This window comes from Thalassophryne amazonica, chromosome 3 (assembly GCF_902500255.1).
Source record: "Thalassophryne amazonica chromosome 3, fThaAma1.1, whole genome shotgun sequence".
Lineage (NCBI taxonomy): Eukaryota > Metazoa > Chordata > Actinopteri > Batrachoidiformes > Batrachoididae > Thalassophryne > Thalassophryne amazonica.
Window position 1 is genome coordinate 48951271 of NC_047105.1, and position 15059 is coordinate 48966329.

Here is a 15059-nt window from a genome sequence, read left to right on the forward strand (position 1 = left end):
CAATGTAAAATACAGGTAGAACACATATTTGCCTGAACTTGCAATAACAAAAGAAATAAATAAAGACATTTTAATGCTACATCATTATTTGCAGCTGAACATACAACAAACGTGGCCACAGAATTGTCCAAGAGTTCTTCAGATCAGATGTACAAGTATATTCAAACACTGCCTGTACTCTGACAGTACTGTCAGGTCAACAAAAGGTCACCAACACTCTTGAGTGATGAGGATGGATGGGATTTAGGGCCCCTTCACACATACTGCGAATAAGTACAAATCAGGGTGAATCATTGCAGAACAGCTCATATGAGCGAACCATGAAAACACTGAGCTGACGGGCAGGCGTGAACGAACCCGCTGCGACAGTGTCTTGCATGCAGTGGTGTCGTGCAAGCAGTAACACAGTGCGAGGAGCTGGGATGTGGTGCTCCACATCGCCGTTGATGTGGAGAACAATAAAATAAAAACCAGCTGTATAATTAATGAATATCACTTGGATGATATAAATAATAAATGAAAGGGGACACAACACAGAACCCCACGGTTAAATAACCCTGGTTAATTAAAAAATAAATGCCACCCACGGGATTTGAACCTGCAATTTACAAAAGTTCTGATTACCAGACAGAAACTTTACCACTGCGCTACAGTCACTGTCTTACAGTATAACAAGAGCATGAAATGGCTAAAATCAACATATAACATATTAAAAAAAAAGAGAAAAAAGCGTAGTGATAACTGACCAAACAGCATTTGTTACAACGTATTTCTGCTGATACGTAACTGAAAGTGACATATTTGTCACGCGTGTCCATCAAAAGCACAGTACATGTTCTGCAGCTGTGACATCCAGGACCAGAGATCTCAACACTTGCAGGTGTCGGCGGACACACCCCCTGTCAGTCCAGCGCACAGACCATTTGTACATTCACATCAGTAGCTCATGCAAGTGCACCACTACCCCACCCCCACCCCCGGCATGCCACATGTTTACAGATGGGGGCACAACACACACGCGATTCACATGCACGGCACATGTGTGTGCGGGGGGAGCCGGCACTCTGGCACCTTACATGTGTGTTGCTGTTTTACAAAGCCACACTCGTGGGGCACTTAGACAGTTTCCACATCCAGCTCGAAAGTGATTGTCTGCTGGCTGTTTTCGTGCTAATAGCGCGAATGGCCACACATTTTGTAAGTGCCAAGTGAGCGGTGTTAGGTGTCCGTGTATGTCAGCTGGAATTTGGCCGACACCTGCCGCGAGAGGGTTCGATGGGCTCTCACAGCGCACACTCTGTCTTTCAGCCTCTGGTGTGCACAAATAGTTGTAGCAACAGGTGTACGAGGCGTTGGAGGCAGCTCCGATTTTACACGTATTGCATGCGATTCCTGCTTCATGCGCAGTTCGACCACATTCGTACAATGTGTGAAGGGGCCCTAAGAGTGAACATATCACCTAACCTGCATGTCTTTAGATGTAGGAGGAAGCCAGAGCACCCGGAGGGAACCCAGGCAAACACGGGGAGAACACACACAATCTCTACACAGAAAAGCCAGAAGTGGGAATTAATCCCTTGACCTTTTTGCTGTGAGGCAACAGTACTAACCATTAATCCACTGTGCTGTCCAGTATATAGGAAGAAGGATGCTGAGGATGGAGCTATTAGGCAGGGGGAGAAGAGGGAGGTCAAAGAGGAGATTTATGGACGTGCTGAGGGAGGACATGCAAATGGTTGGTGTGACAGAGGTGGAGACAAATGATCTGCTGTGGCAGCTCTTAATGGGAGCAGCCAAAGAAGAAGAATCCCCAAAGAAGAGGAACCCCCAGGACAGAGCTGTAGTCTGTGGTGGTAGAGTCTGTGGTGGAGGTGTCAGAGAGGACAATTTTGAGGAAACTGCTCAGCATCCTGGATAACACCTTCCACCCTCTGTATATCACACTGACGTCCTGTCAGAGAACCTTCAGCCACAGACCGATACCACCGAGCTGCACCATAGAACACCACAGGAGGTCTTTCCTACCTGTGGCAGTCAGACTGTATAATTCCTCCCCCCTCTGCAGGATGAATACATAATGAACAGAGTTATTCAGAGTTGTTGAGTTACTCAGAGTTATGTGCAATATTGTTGAAAATCTTGTGCAAATGTCTTTAAAAAACGTTCACTGTTTACTGTCACTGTTTTGGTACTCTGGCAAAGGAATTTCCTTTGGGATAAAAAGTTGATTTTACTCTTCTTCTTGGATGTACATCATTATCCCAGAAAAACAGGTGATAGTAGTAAGTCCATGAGTCAGTGTCCATTGCAGTGACAGACTAGTCACCAAGACAAGGCAGTTACCAATCAGAAATAGGAATACCTTCAACTTGTCCACTTGACACAACTCAGACAGCATGTTCCTTGGACTATGGAATTCATAAAATTCCAAAATGCAAATGTGTCCAGGTATCACTTCCACTAAATACATTTTTTATGCCATCCATGTTTTTTCTTAATCAGTGATTAATACAGGATCTGCCCTTCAAGCTCAAACATAGGATTCTGATTCCTTCTGTGATCTTTGACCTCCAGACTCAGGATTAAGGGATGATTCTGACCTTTGATCCTGATCACTGGATTAGATCTAATGATCAAAAATCAGTGATCAAAGTCAGAATCACTATCAAAGGAACCAGGATCAAAATTAAAGGCAAGCTTGACCTGTTGATCCAGTAGCAGAATTTAATCAACTCCTCCTCGACCTATCTACCAAATTTAACTGCACTCCATTCATGTCCCAATCAAATATTCTGCTGAAAAAAAACAAACATGCTCAGCAAATAAGCAGCATTCGATGAAATGTGGTAGTGTGACGGAGGCCAGCAGGAGTCGCTGTGCACGTGGTAGTCAATAGGCCTCACCTGACAGCCAAAGGATAATCAGGTCACTCAGGCTAGAGCCAGAGCGTCCACCTCCCATGCTGGAGGTCATGAGTTCCTGTCCCGAGGGGAGCCAGTGGGAGGAGTCAAAAACAACACAGAGCAAGCCGCTACAGTTGCACATGAAACATCTCCTGTCTTGCTACATTTTTAGAAACAAACAGATGGCTTTCAGGATTGAGCCAGTTGTACTCCACTAGACTTAAGAATGGGTAAAGTCATGTTTGGAAACTCCCGTTCTGGCACAGTACAGAAGAGAAACCAGTATAATCAGGGCCAAACCTTACGTATGGATGGAGCGTTCGACATGTTGTCTGTCCTACAAACACTGCCCCAGATACTCATTCTGTCCCCATAACCTAGATCCAGTTTGATATTTTTGAAGGTTTTTACTAAAGAGGCCTCTGCTTCCCTTTAGAGCTGTCATTTTCCTGATGCAAGCTTTCAGAGAACCTTAACAAAGCAGACACTCATTCTTTTCAGGTTCAGACTGTGTCACCTCTGTCAGGCTATTACAACCCCAATCAGAAAAAGTTGAGATGGAATGGAAATTAAAAAAAAAAAAACACAGTGATATTTAGATTTAAGTTGCAGAGAGTACGAACCCAATATACTATACTTTGTTTGTGTGGTCAATTTCAATTCATTTATTAAATCCATCCCTGCAATTCAGGTCTGCAACACATTCCAAAGGTTCAGTTGGGGGCAATTTAGGACTACTAATGAGATACAAAAATTAAACAATGACGTTATTTCAAATAAGGCAAGCATGAGAAGAAATGGCTACTTTACAAAGTGGTAAATGCTTTAGTGTCCCACTTTTTTTCTGAATGTGCTACAGGCCTTAAATACAGGAATAAATGTATATTAATAAATGAAATGAAGGTAAACGTGCAAAACATGAAGTATCTTGGGTTCATACAGTCTGCAATGAAATAGAAGTCAAAGTATATGTAAGGATCATTGCTTTACCCCTATATTTTCATACAATCCCAACTTTTTGTTTGTTTATTTGGGGTTATTTAAAAAACTGATTGAAATGATCACCAAGTCTCCTTTTGCTTCCTTTTCTATCTTCTGAAGTGAAACCTTTGACAGAAGAGCCATAGTCCAGCTTTCCAAGTGCTCTGTGTCACAGCACTGTTGGTCTTGGCTTTGAGAAGAAAGACGTTGGGAACGAATGCAGGGTGTCAGACAAACAGACAGGCAGACAGATAGACAGACAGAACACAGTACTCTGTTTCATCCTTTGTCACATCACGTATTAGTTGTAAGAAAGTAAATATCTACTCTGTATTCATGTAATACTTAGTCTGGTAGTCTGATTGTTTGAACACAACAGATATAAAAGAATTAGGTCAAATGAACAACAATGCATATGCAAATTTTCCTCATAAAAACTCGTGCACTCTGCAAGAAAAACACAAACAAATCTCTACTCTAACCTTATTTTCTACCCAATTAAACAAATGAAATGTGCAATTCACATTGATTTATTTTATTTAATTTGCATTATCCTCCTATGAACCACCATTTAATTTTGCAAATGTAATGTCCCCATATGCACACTTAAGGCCTTAGGAGGTTAAAGGAAACTGTTTGAAATGTTAATTCAACTGAGACTTAATAAGCAGAATATTGAATGACTCACGCGTTGCCTGAGGGGATCCACAGGCTCTAGATTGGGTTGTGTTTATAAAATAGGTAGCTGACATTTTTCAAGGGTGGTAATAAATTATGCAAAGCTTCTATAATGATTTTAACTGAAAGTGCAGGAAATTAAAATGAGAAAGTGTTGTGAATAATTGTATTTATTATTTGGCACATCCATCGATAAAACAAGAAAACTGTGTGTGTGGGTATGTGGCTCGCATATCTCTGACTGGCAGAAAGGCCTCAGCTGTCAGATATGGCTTGCGCATGGCACGATGATGTGCATCCTTTTTATGGAAATATTGGGGATTAATTTTCTTTTTTCCACCCTGTATGCATATATAGTGATGGTATATGCCAAACTGACAGAACCATTTTATCTATCTGTCTATCTATCTATGCATGCAATTTATTCTTGCAAGACAGACAGCGTATAGTGCATGAGTGAACGTGGTGTGCATGTGTGACCTACACCTGCCCTTCCTGATCAGCCTATAACGTTTTATTTAAAGCTAACAGATCATTTCTATCAGGAAGGGCTGACCACCAAAACAACACAGAGACGGACAAGAACAAAAGACAAGTGGTGACAGTAATAACTGTGAGGTGGGATTAATTTTCAGAACCTTTATTTTCATTAACATTGTAACATTAGTACTTCCACGATGGCACCCTCCATGGTGTCTCACGACAGTAAGCTAACTCTGTCCAAGAGCTGTAAGTTCAGTGTCCGGATAAAGTGAGAAAACAAACATACCGCAGGACAATGATGTTTGAGAACACCAGTCAGTTAACTTAAATGTGTTCTTTTCACATTTGTTTGCAAATGATATCACTGATGTTACTGGTAGTAAAGTTAAACAACATCAGATAGTTCATGTTGCTCGCACCATTTCACAATAAAACGTTTAACACCAGCATCCTAGCAAATACTGTGAAAGGCATGCTGTAAGTGTTCCTTGCAATTGAGTTTAACTTGACAACACTGAGGAGACGTTAGTAAAAAATCTATTTTGGCTAAAAATGACTGAATTTCCCACAATTTCTATGACGTTTCAGTAAGTACATATGCTGAATAAAATCTTATATTTGCTGTGAGTTCAAGTTTAAAATATTTTTAAATCGTTTGAATATGCTAAATGTTCTGTTTAATTCTCTGAGTCTCTTCCAATAACCTGTTTAATAGGAATCCTTTTATTTCATATAGTTGGTAATAAAACTGACTTTTGAAAACTATGAAATACTATATTCAAATAATAATATAATGTAGCATATCAATCAAACAGAATCAGATTAAATAAAAAGTGCTTATTATCAACTCCACGTAGATCAGATATCTTTAATTTGTGCCAAGTGGCTTTTGAATATTTGCATTGTATCAAAATTTATATTATTTCTACCTCAAATGTTAAAATGTAAGTTGTCGGAAATGTGTGGATTGTCACATGTCAATCCACACATTTCACAACAAACCTAGATGTTCCTGACTCACATTATCAACTATTGTATTCACATCCAAATGTTTGTGCTTCATGTACACAAACTGTGTTTATTCCTTCCTATATCTGTGTGTGTGTGACTTTTTCTTAAAATAACTGTATTTAAGTGTCTCTTTTTATCTCAATGTCAACCATGTCTTAACAAACATTAAGACATGGTTGACATTGTACTTACTCTTACATAATTTTAACATTGTCTATTAAAACTATGTAAGAGTAAGTACACCTCTTTGTACATCCCACCTTCAAACACAGCCACATACGACCGTTAATGGTGATATCAAAGTCCATTGTTTGCTGTTGTTAGCTAATATCATTAATTTGTCCAAAAATATTAATCCTATCAACTTTCCATTTTTTCAGCATTCATCCTTGACCCAAAATACATAAGCATACCAAATGACAAAATGCCAGCTCTCCCCAGTTTCTCCGTGATTGAAGTTACACACACGTACACAGAGGCCACTTGGCTTTTAATATGGAGATGATTTACCAGCCCCTGCTGGAATGGCATGCAAGTCCAGAATTATCAATGTCCATTGTTCGCTGTTGTGAACTAACATCCCTAATTTCTCCAAAAAATTAGTCCTATCAACTTTGTTTTCGCAGCGTTCATCCTTGACCCAAAATACATAACCATACCAAATGTCAAATGTCAGCTCTCCACAGTTTCTCCGTGATTGAAGTTACACCCACACATGTACATATACACGTACACAGAGGCCACTTGGCTTTTAAGATATCGATGCCCATTTGAAATAGCTATGAGATCTTCATCATGCATCATTTTCCATTTTATAATTGGAAATGGCCAATCACAATTAGGACATGGAGCCATTCCTCACACTTAAAATAACATTTCATCACGTACTCAGTAACTCACCGATCTCAGCACTGCAGAAGAGATGCTGTGGGTGCGCTGGGGAACAGCTGCATGCTTCCACGGGCTCCTCCAACATCACACCAAGGACAAGGAGCACCCAGAGCCCCAGACACACACTGTGATCCTGGGTCACAGCCATGACTCCGGCTGCCTCTGACCACTCCAACACTAGATGAACCTCTTCTGAAACCTTTAAGTTCCTCGAGAGGCAGACCGGGCTGCTTGTCAGCAAGGTCAGTTGGATAAGAAAGTAAAGCTGATGCAGCAGGATGTGATCGGTTGAGCTGAAAGGCAGCTGTGGATGAAAATGTTTCATAAGTTTCAAACTGGTGCAATGTAGCTGCTTTTCACTCTCTGTCTTACTCCCTCGCTCTGGTAAACAAAAAAAAACAAACCCTCAGGACTTACAATAGTTGGATCCCCTCACACTCTGGTCTTGAATGCAGAGAGGGTGGCACACAGCGAGCCTCTTATGTCCTCAACAGCTCAGGACAGCCTCCTCAGACAAAAAAAGAAAAGAATGCACTAACTCCACTCTTCTTCTCGTTGCACTTGCTTTGTCTCCTCACTGAGGCGGTTGTAGTCAGACACTGATAATTAAAACTGACAGAAGTTCTACAGGTGTACTGTAAACCAAGGATGACAATTAATTAATTAATTAAAATATACAATAAAGTAAATCAAAATACAGTTAGGGGAGGTGATGGCCTAGTGGTTAAACCGTTGGGCTTGAGACCAGAGGATCCTCGGTTCAAATCCCAGCCTGACTGGAAAATCACTAAGGGCCCTTGGCAAGGTCCTTAATCCCTAGTTGCTCCCAGTGTGTAGTGAGCGCCTTGTATGGCAGCACCCTGACATCAGGGTGAATGTGAGGCATTATATGTAAAAGCATTTTGAGCATGTGATGCAGATGGAAAGCACTATATAAATGCAGTCCATTTACCATTTATTTAGTGGTTGTGCAAATGTTTTTATGTTTTTAAGGTTACTGCTTTTGAGAAATTATTTCTTGCCTCATCTTCTGTGGGGTAGTTGGTTTGCTTAATTAGTTAAAATGCATTTATTTACCAAATCAGTACTTTATCATTAAATATTTTATAATTAATGTATCAACTATTTTAATTAATTAATGACTTTGTCATGGCACTTTGTACTTTCCATAACTTCATGAATTTGATGTGTATTTCACAAATAAATGTATTTTAATTATTTAATGATTTAATGTGTCACTTTGAATACTCCATAAAACCAACTTAGTAAAGGCACGCTAATTGATTATGATTAATGGTTTATTGTTGCACTTTGAATGCTCCATAATGCAGATAAAGTACAGTAAAAATCCCTTTTAATGGATTCAGATGGACCAGTGAATTTTGTCCATTATAATCGAAATCCATTATATATAAAATGGACAGAATCCGTTCTATATATAAAATGGACAAAATCTGTTCTCCAAACCAACCATACGTACAATTGCCTCCATGAATTGCATTTGAGCATCTTTTTCTTTACTCCATGTTGTAAAGTTGATCATATTTGCTGACTTTTCTGCCAAACGTTTCGATCCATGATCGAAATGTAATCAGTGGGCGCACTGCAAAAACTTTTAAAATATGACAAGGAGAGGAAGGAGTGAAAACATAAAAGTGACAAATCACAGCCCTTTGCAGTCGCCGATGTAGTAGGTGCATGGGTTCACAGCCACGCAGAGGGCTGTGCTCTAAAGCGGTTTGGTTCGTCACTTCTAGGGATATGTGTGAAACTTAACACCTGATTACAGTGCAGGCAGCAAGCAGCATTTTGTTAATAATCACCGGCCTTGAATTACGCCCCGCCTCATTTAGGTGACAGGTCTGAGCACAGTTTGAAAAAAAATAAATCACCGGTCTTTTAATCACGGAAATACGGTACCCACTTTCCTCGAATCGGCGAGTGTCAGTGTTGAACTTCATTTCGTGCCTCTGTAAGTGAGCACATCCAGACTGTCTGGTACATGCAAGGGATTTTTAAGGGAAATACATTACGATGTGACGTTTTGTCCGATGTGAGCGAAAATCCATTATACAAAATCCATTATGTGCAGTGTTTTGTATGGAAAACCATACAAAATCTTTTTTGTCCGGTGAGTGCAAATATCGAGTTTATACGATGATGGTTTGGGTGAATTTCACTGTAAATACACTAATTGATTAATTCATTATTGGAGAATTGTTAAAACTTCACAAAAATGAATTAGGGCAAATATTTTAATTGATTTGTGCTTTATTGTGACACTGCTACTTCGTATTGAAAGGAGCCCGCTGAGGTGGTTCGGGCATCTGGTAAGGATGCTCCCTGTGCGCTTCCCGAGGGAGGTGTTCCAGGCACGTCCATCTGGGAAGAGACCCTGGGGAAGACACAGGACTAGGTGGAGAGATTATGTCTCCACACTGGCCTGGGAAAGCCTCGGTATCCCCCAGTCAGAGATGGTTAATGTGGCCATGGAAAGGGAAATTTGGGGTCCCCTGCTGGAGCTGTTGCTCACGCGACCCAATCCAGGATTAGCGATTGAAGATGAGTTGAAATGATGAGATGAGATGTTACACTTGAAATACTCCCTAATAAATGTAATGGTAATGCTAAAAATAATAGCAAAAATAATTTAAAAAAACAATGTCTTAGCGGCTACCACTGTTATCTCGTAGCAAAAAGTTCCTGGGATTGCTTCCTGTCTGGTGCTTTCTGTGTGGATGTGGCATGGTGTTTCCGTGGGTTCTTCCAAGGACGTGCAGGTTAGATGAACCGGAAACTTTAAACTGACCATAAGTGTAAATGTGTTTGTCTACATTTGTTGGCCCTGCAATGGATGGTGTGCCTTGCCTCTCACCCAGTGACTGCTGAGACAGGCTGCAGCTCCCCTGTGACCCTTAATTAGAACAATCTGGTATTGAAAATGAATGAATGAAATAGTCAAACTGTTAAAAGAAATCCTTCTATTATATGTATAGAGAAGGTTATTTTGAAACAGCCATCACACTCATCTTCAACTGCTTTTCTGGGTCAGGTTGCAGGGGACCCCAAAACTTGCCTTTCCCAGGCCACATTGACCACCCCTGACTGGGGAATCTGGAGGCGTTCCCAGGCCAGTGTGAAGATATAATCTCTCCACCTAGTCCTGGGTCTTCCCTAGGGTCTCCTCCCAGATGGATGTGCCTAGAACACCTCCCTAGGGAAGCGCTCAGGAGGCATCCTTACCAGATGCCCAAACCACCTCAGCTGGCTCCTTTCAACGCGAAGGAGCAGCGACTCTACTCCAAGCTCCCCACGGATGACCGAACTTCTCACCCTATCTCTAAGGGAGACAACAGCCACCCTCCTAAGTAAGCCCATTTTGGTCGCTTGTACCCACGATCTAGTTCTTTCCGTCATGACCCAACCTCCATGAGCATAGGTGAGAGTAGAAATGAAGATTGACCAGTAGATTGAGAGCTTTGCCTTTTGGCTCAGCTCCCTTTTCATCACAACAGTACAGTAGAGCGAATGCAATACCGCCACTGCTGCACCGATTCTCCAGCCAATCTCACACTCCATCGTTCCCTCACTTGTGAACAAGACCCTGAGGTACTTGAACTCCTTCACTTTGAACTCCTTCACTTGGGTCAAGGCCGTATTCCCTACCCGGAGTAGGCAATCCATCGGTTTCCTGCGGAGAACCATGGCCTCAGATTTAGAGGTGCTGATCCTCATCCCAGCCACTTCACACTCAGCCGCGAACTGATCCAGTGAGTGTTGGAGGTCACTGGCCAATGAAGCCAAGAGGACCACATCATCTGCAAAAAGCAGTGATGACAACCTGAGCCCACCAACCCGGAAACCCTCCTCCCCCCGACTATGCCTCGATATCCTGTCCATGAATATCAAAAACAGGATTGGTGACAAGGCGTAGCCATGGCAGAGGCCAACCTCCACCGGAAACGAGTCCGACTTACTGCCGAGCACACGAACACAGCTCTCGCTTTGCAAGTACAGAGACTGGGTGGCCCTGAGAAGGGACCCCGTCACTCTATACTCCAGCAGCACCTCCCACAGTACTGCCCGGGGTACCCGATCATACGCCTTCTCCGAGTCCACAAAACGCATGTAGACTGGGTGAGCATACTCCCAGGCACCCTACAGGATCCTTGTCAGAGTAAAGAGCTGGTCGGTTGTTCCATGACCACGACGGAACCTGCATTGTTCCTCTTCAATCAGAGATTTGCCTATCAGCCAAACCCTCCTTTCCAGCACCCTGGAGTAGACATTACCAGAGAGGCTGAGTAGTGTGACGCCCCTGTAGTTGGCATACACTCCGTGGTCCCCCTTTTTAAATATGGGGACCACCACCCCAGTTTGCCAGTCCTTAGGCACTGTCCCAGACCTCAACACAATGTTGAAGAGACGTCTCCAAGACAATCCCTCCACACCCAGAGCCTTCAGCATTTCTGAACGTATCTCATCAGCCCCCGGGGCCTTGCCTCTGCGGAGTTGTTTGACTACCTTAGACCTCAGAACTATCCCACCCAGTTAAACACAGTGTCACATGATGCAGCATCACAAATAGACATCGCAAGAGTAGGATGGCTGGCTCCTTTAGGAGACAGAACAGTGTGGATATATAGTATAGAGTGGGTGAACAAGTGAGAGAGAGAGAGAGAGAGAGAGAGAGAGTATGTACACAAAAAGAGAAGACCTTACTGAGAACAGTCTGGGAAGCAGAAACAAACAAAAAAAAAGGAGAAAACTCAAAACACAACTGCCACATTTCTCATACGGCCACCGATCAAGCTAAAGTGCCACCAACTCAAATATCAAAATCATAATTAAACAGATTCCAGCCAAGATGCTGAACATTTGTGTGCATTTGACACACAGACACTGACAGTTAGATCACACACATCCTTCACACCAGCAGCAATAATCCATAGTAAGTCAATACATTTAAAAAAAAAAATCAATTAAATTTACGAAAGCTGCTCATCACTTGAAGTCCATCTGCCTTTCTTTCTTTAGAGAGTTCAATAACAAGGTCTTCAGTATATAACTACCTATTAAATACACCAACAAATCTGTTCCTTCTCCTCTTTCAGTCATTGACCATTAAGAAAACAGAGAAAAAACTTGCCAAAAAGTTTTAGAAAACTATGCTTAATATCTAAATGCCAAGAGAGAAATCAAATTAATTAGAACATAAATTTAAAGGTTACATTATGCGTTAGCCTTGTTGTCAATTTCAGCGAAGAGTTAAATTAGCTAAATCAAATTTATTCAACAAAAAAAGTGCCTGTGATCTATATGAAGCGGTTAGCTTCAATGGTCTCAGTTGACACCCACCCAGAAGTAGAAAATGTTGCAGTTCCTTGACTTTTGACTTGAGGCTGCCTTCAAACATGAGCGGGTTTCCCATTCAGGTCCATGTTAAAATGTCCAACTTTAGAGCAGAAATGAACATGTTTACAGTGTTTACAGCCTGGCCCAAGCAGAGGATCGCCCCTTTGATGCTGGTCTGCTTGAAGTTTCTTCCTCAGAGGGAATTTTTCCTTACCACTGTTGCTCTGGGGGTTGGTAAGGTTAGACCTTACTTGGGTGAAGCACCTTGAGGCAACCTTGTTGTGATTTGGCACTATATAAATGAAAATAATTTGAATTGAAATTATAGTTTCTCACTCCAAGACAACTGTACGGGGTGAATTTTTTCTCACTTCTTAGTTTAAGACGTTTTTAGCCATAAAGTTATGCATAATTACGGTTTGGTCACTTTGAGTGGCATTCGCTGCACTGGGCACCTCTGACTCTCATCGTGTCTGTACCAAACTAGACATTCAGTGTGGTTGATAGCTGTTGTGGAGGGCTACATCTGTCATTTGGAGCATTTTATTATAAATACCTGGAATAATATGGCTTGTTGTGTGGTGAAATGTCCTAAGGGATCATCAAAGACATCCCTGCTGCAATATTCACACTGAATGGAACTGTCATCTTATTTAATGCTGTATGTTAGCAGTCTTAACACTTTTAGCAGCTATCAGTGGCTTGATCTGTTAGGTCTGGGTTGTCAACTTTGGGACCTCGGCTGGAGTAAGATTGCGCGCACAGAGTTTTTGGTAACCCTAACCCTAATTTAAAAAAAAACAGTCCTCATTTACTAATAAAAGTAATAATAGAAGGGAAACTGTTTGATTGTTATCCTCTCCACAATCCATCCTCCTTCCTGTTTGCAAAATATTTCAGCAAGCTGAGGTGTGTGAGAGGCAAATAAAGAAAAATGCTTAAAATGTCTGGGGGTCAACATGGTCCTGGTTAGGGGGTCTGAAGCTGAAGGATTTTAGCCATGCTTTTGCGCCCCAGAACCATTTTCTGCAGTGAATTTGCAAGGAGAGATAGAGAAGCAGCTGTTTATCCGACGCTTTACAACTGGGACAAAATCTGTCTTCATATGACACCAACTTCTGTGCTGTGTGAGTCTTCTCTCCAAAACTGGAAAGGAGGACTCAAGCCTCAAGCCAGGAGGAAGATTCAAGCCTAACACCACTGAAATTATCTTGTTTTTAAATAAAAACCTTTGAAGCCCTCAAATCCCCTTCATTTTGTATTTCCTAATTTAGATCTCTGTTACATACAGTATTTTATAGCAGGGGTGGTGGCCAATTGGTTAATGTGCTTGGTTTCAGTGCAGAAGGTTCCGGGTTCAAATCCCACCCCTGCCACATTTCTCCATGTAATGTGGAGTTGCGTCAGGAAGGACATCCGGCGTAAAACCTGTGCCAATTCAACATGCAGCTCCACCTTGGATTTGCTGTGGCGACCCCGAGTGCAAACAAGGGAGCAGCCAAAGAGACTTACTTTTTACATACAGTATTTTATGATGGCACAATCACATTATAACACAAGTATATTATTAATGTCTTTAAATGAAAATATAGTCAAAATTCCAAGATGCACATCGAACCTTTATTAACTACATAACAGTGCCTGTTTTGTTCAATGCAAGTGCTACGTTAAAGATTGGCCAGCAGATGTCGCCATATTGAATGCTTCAAATACTGAACCATTTCAACACAGTGGCTTCTCCGTAACTAATAATTATCAATAAAATACTTCAGCGACCACACGTTTTCAGTGCATGTGCACAAATAGATTTACAATCATGAATCCTTTCTAACCAGAACATTAAATAAAGTACGTCATTTAAATGACCTAGTTTGCAACTAATTGAAGTGTGTAGCTTACTGTGTCAACACACTGATTAGGCTCCGTCTGTAGTGACAACTCAATTTTTTCAAACAATTGATTATTCAGTTTGTGAAGTTATTTTATTGGCTTACCTTTGTCTAAGAAGGGATCGCTGATGTTATTTACTTCCGTCTTTCCCGCACATGCGCACACAGACAGACAGAAAACTCCAGACTCCGAGCAGACGCGATGAGAAAACGCACGGGAAAATGATTTCAGACTACGTGTCAACTCTTGATCCTGAAGATTGAAAGTGATATCGTGAGAAATTAAATCTTGGAGACAACGACCATGAAGGATTTCAAGTTTTTGGAGGTGTAGAATTATTTTATCAGTGGTCACGTGAGGGATCGCTGTTGCTGCAGATGTTGATGTCTGTCTGCGATCTTTCTGCTGCCTGGTTCCATCTGTATGGGCTGAGTGCAGCAGCAGGGCGCGCTCTGAAGTTGAGGAACTTTTAAACGCAGTCCAAAAAACACACTCGTGCACAATCCGGTCGGTATTCGCATCGTGCGTCAGGCTGCAGTTCACCTGTGTGACAGTCGTTAAATGCAGTGATAGAGAAAAAAACAACGAACCAAAGGTTCCCCTTTGACCAAAAAAAAAAAAAAGCCACCACAAGGTTTAATTATATACACCTGCACATTACATACACCTGTGTGGATCACACAACTTCCCAAAAATAAAATAAATAAAAAAAGATCCACAAACACAAAATCAGCCCATCCATAACAATTTGAGAGCATATATATATATATATATATATATACATACACACAACCTGAAAGCGTTTTATTTCTTCTGCTGCTTAGTCATTTTGACGCCGGTGAGTCCAACTTTATACTTCGTGTTCAT

General features: G+C 41.5%; 2 protein-coding genes across 3 annotated transcripts in view; one reads left to right on the forward strand and one right to left on the reverse strand.

Moving 5' to 3' along the window:
- Window positions 1–7338, reverse strand: part of LOC117506665 (metalloproteinase inhibitor 4-like) — a 43456-nt gene extending 36118 nt beyond the window's left edge. For both annotated transcript variants that reach the window (XM_034166204.1, XM_034166203.1), the window contains exon 1: window positions 6957–7338. In XM_034166204.1, the coding sequence (XP_034022095.1) occupies window positions 6957–7272 (316 nt within the window). In that variant the 5' untranslated portion in view covers window positions 7273–7338. The remainder of the gene's footprint in view (window positions 1–6956) is intronic.
- Window positions 1–15059, forward strand: part of syn2b (synapsin IIb) — a 266425-nt gene that overhangs the window by 220198 nt on the left and 31168 nt on the right. The window lies entirely within an intron of this gene.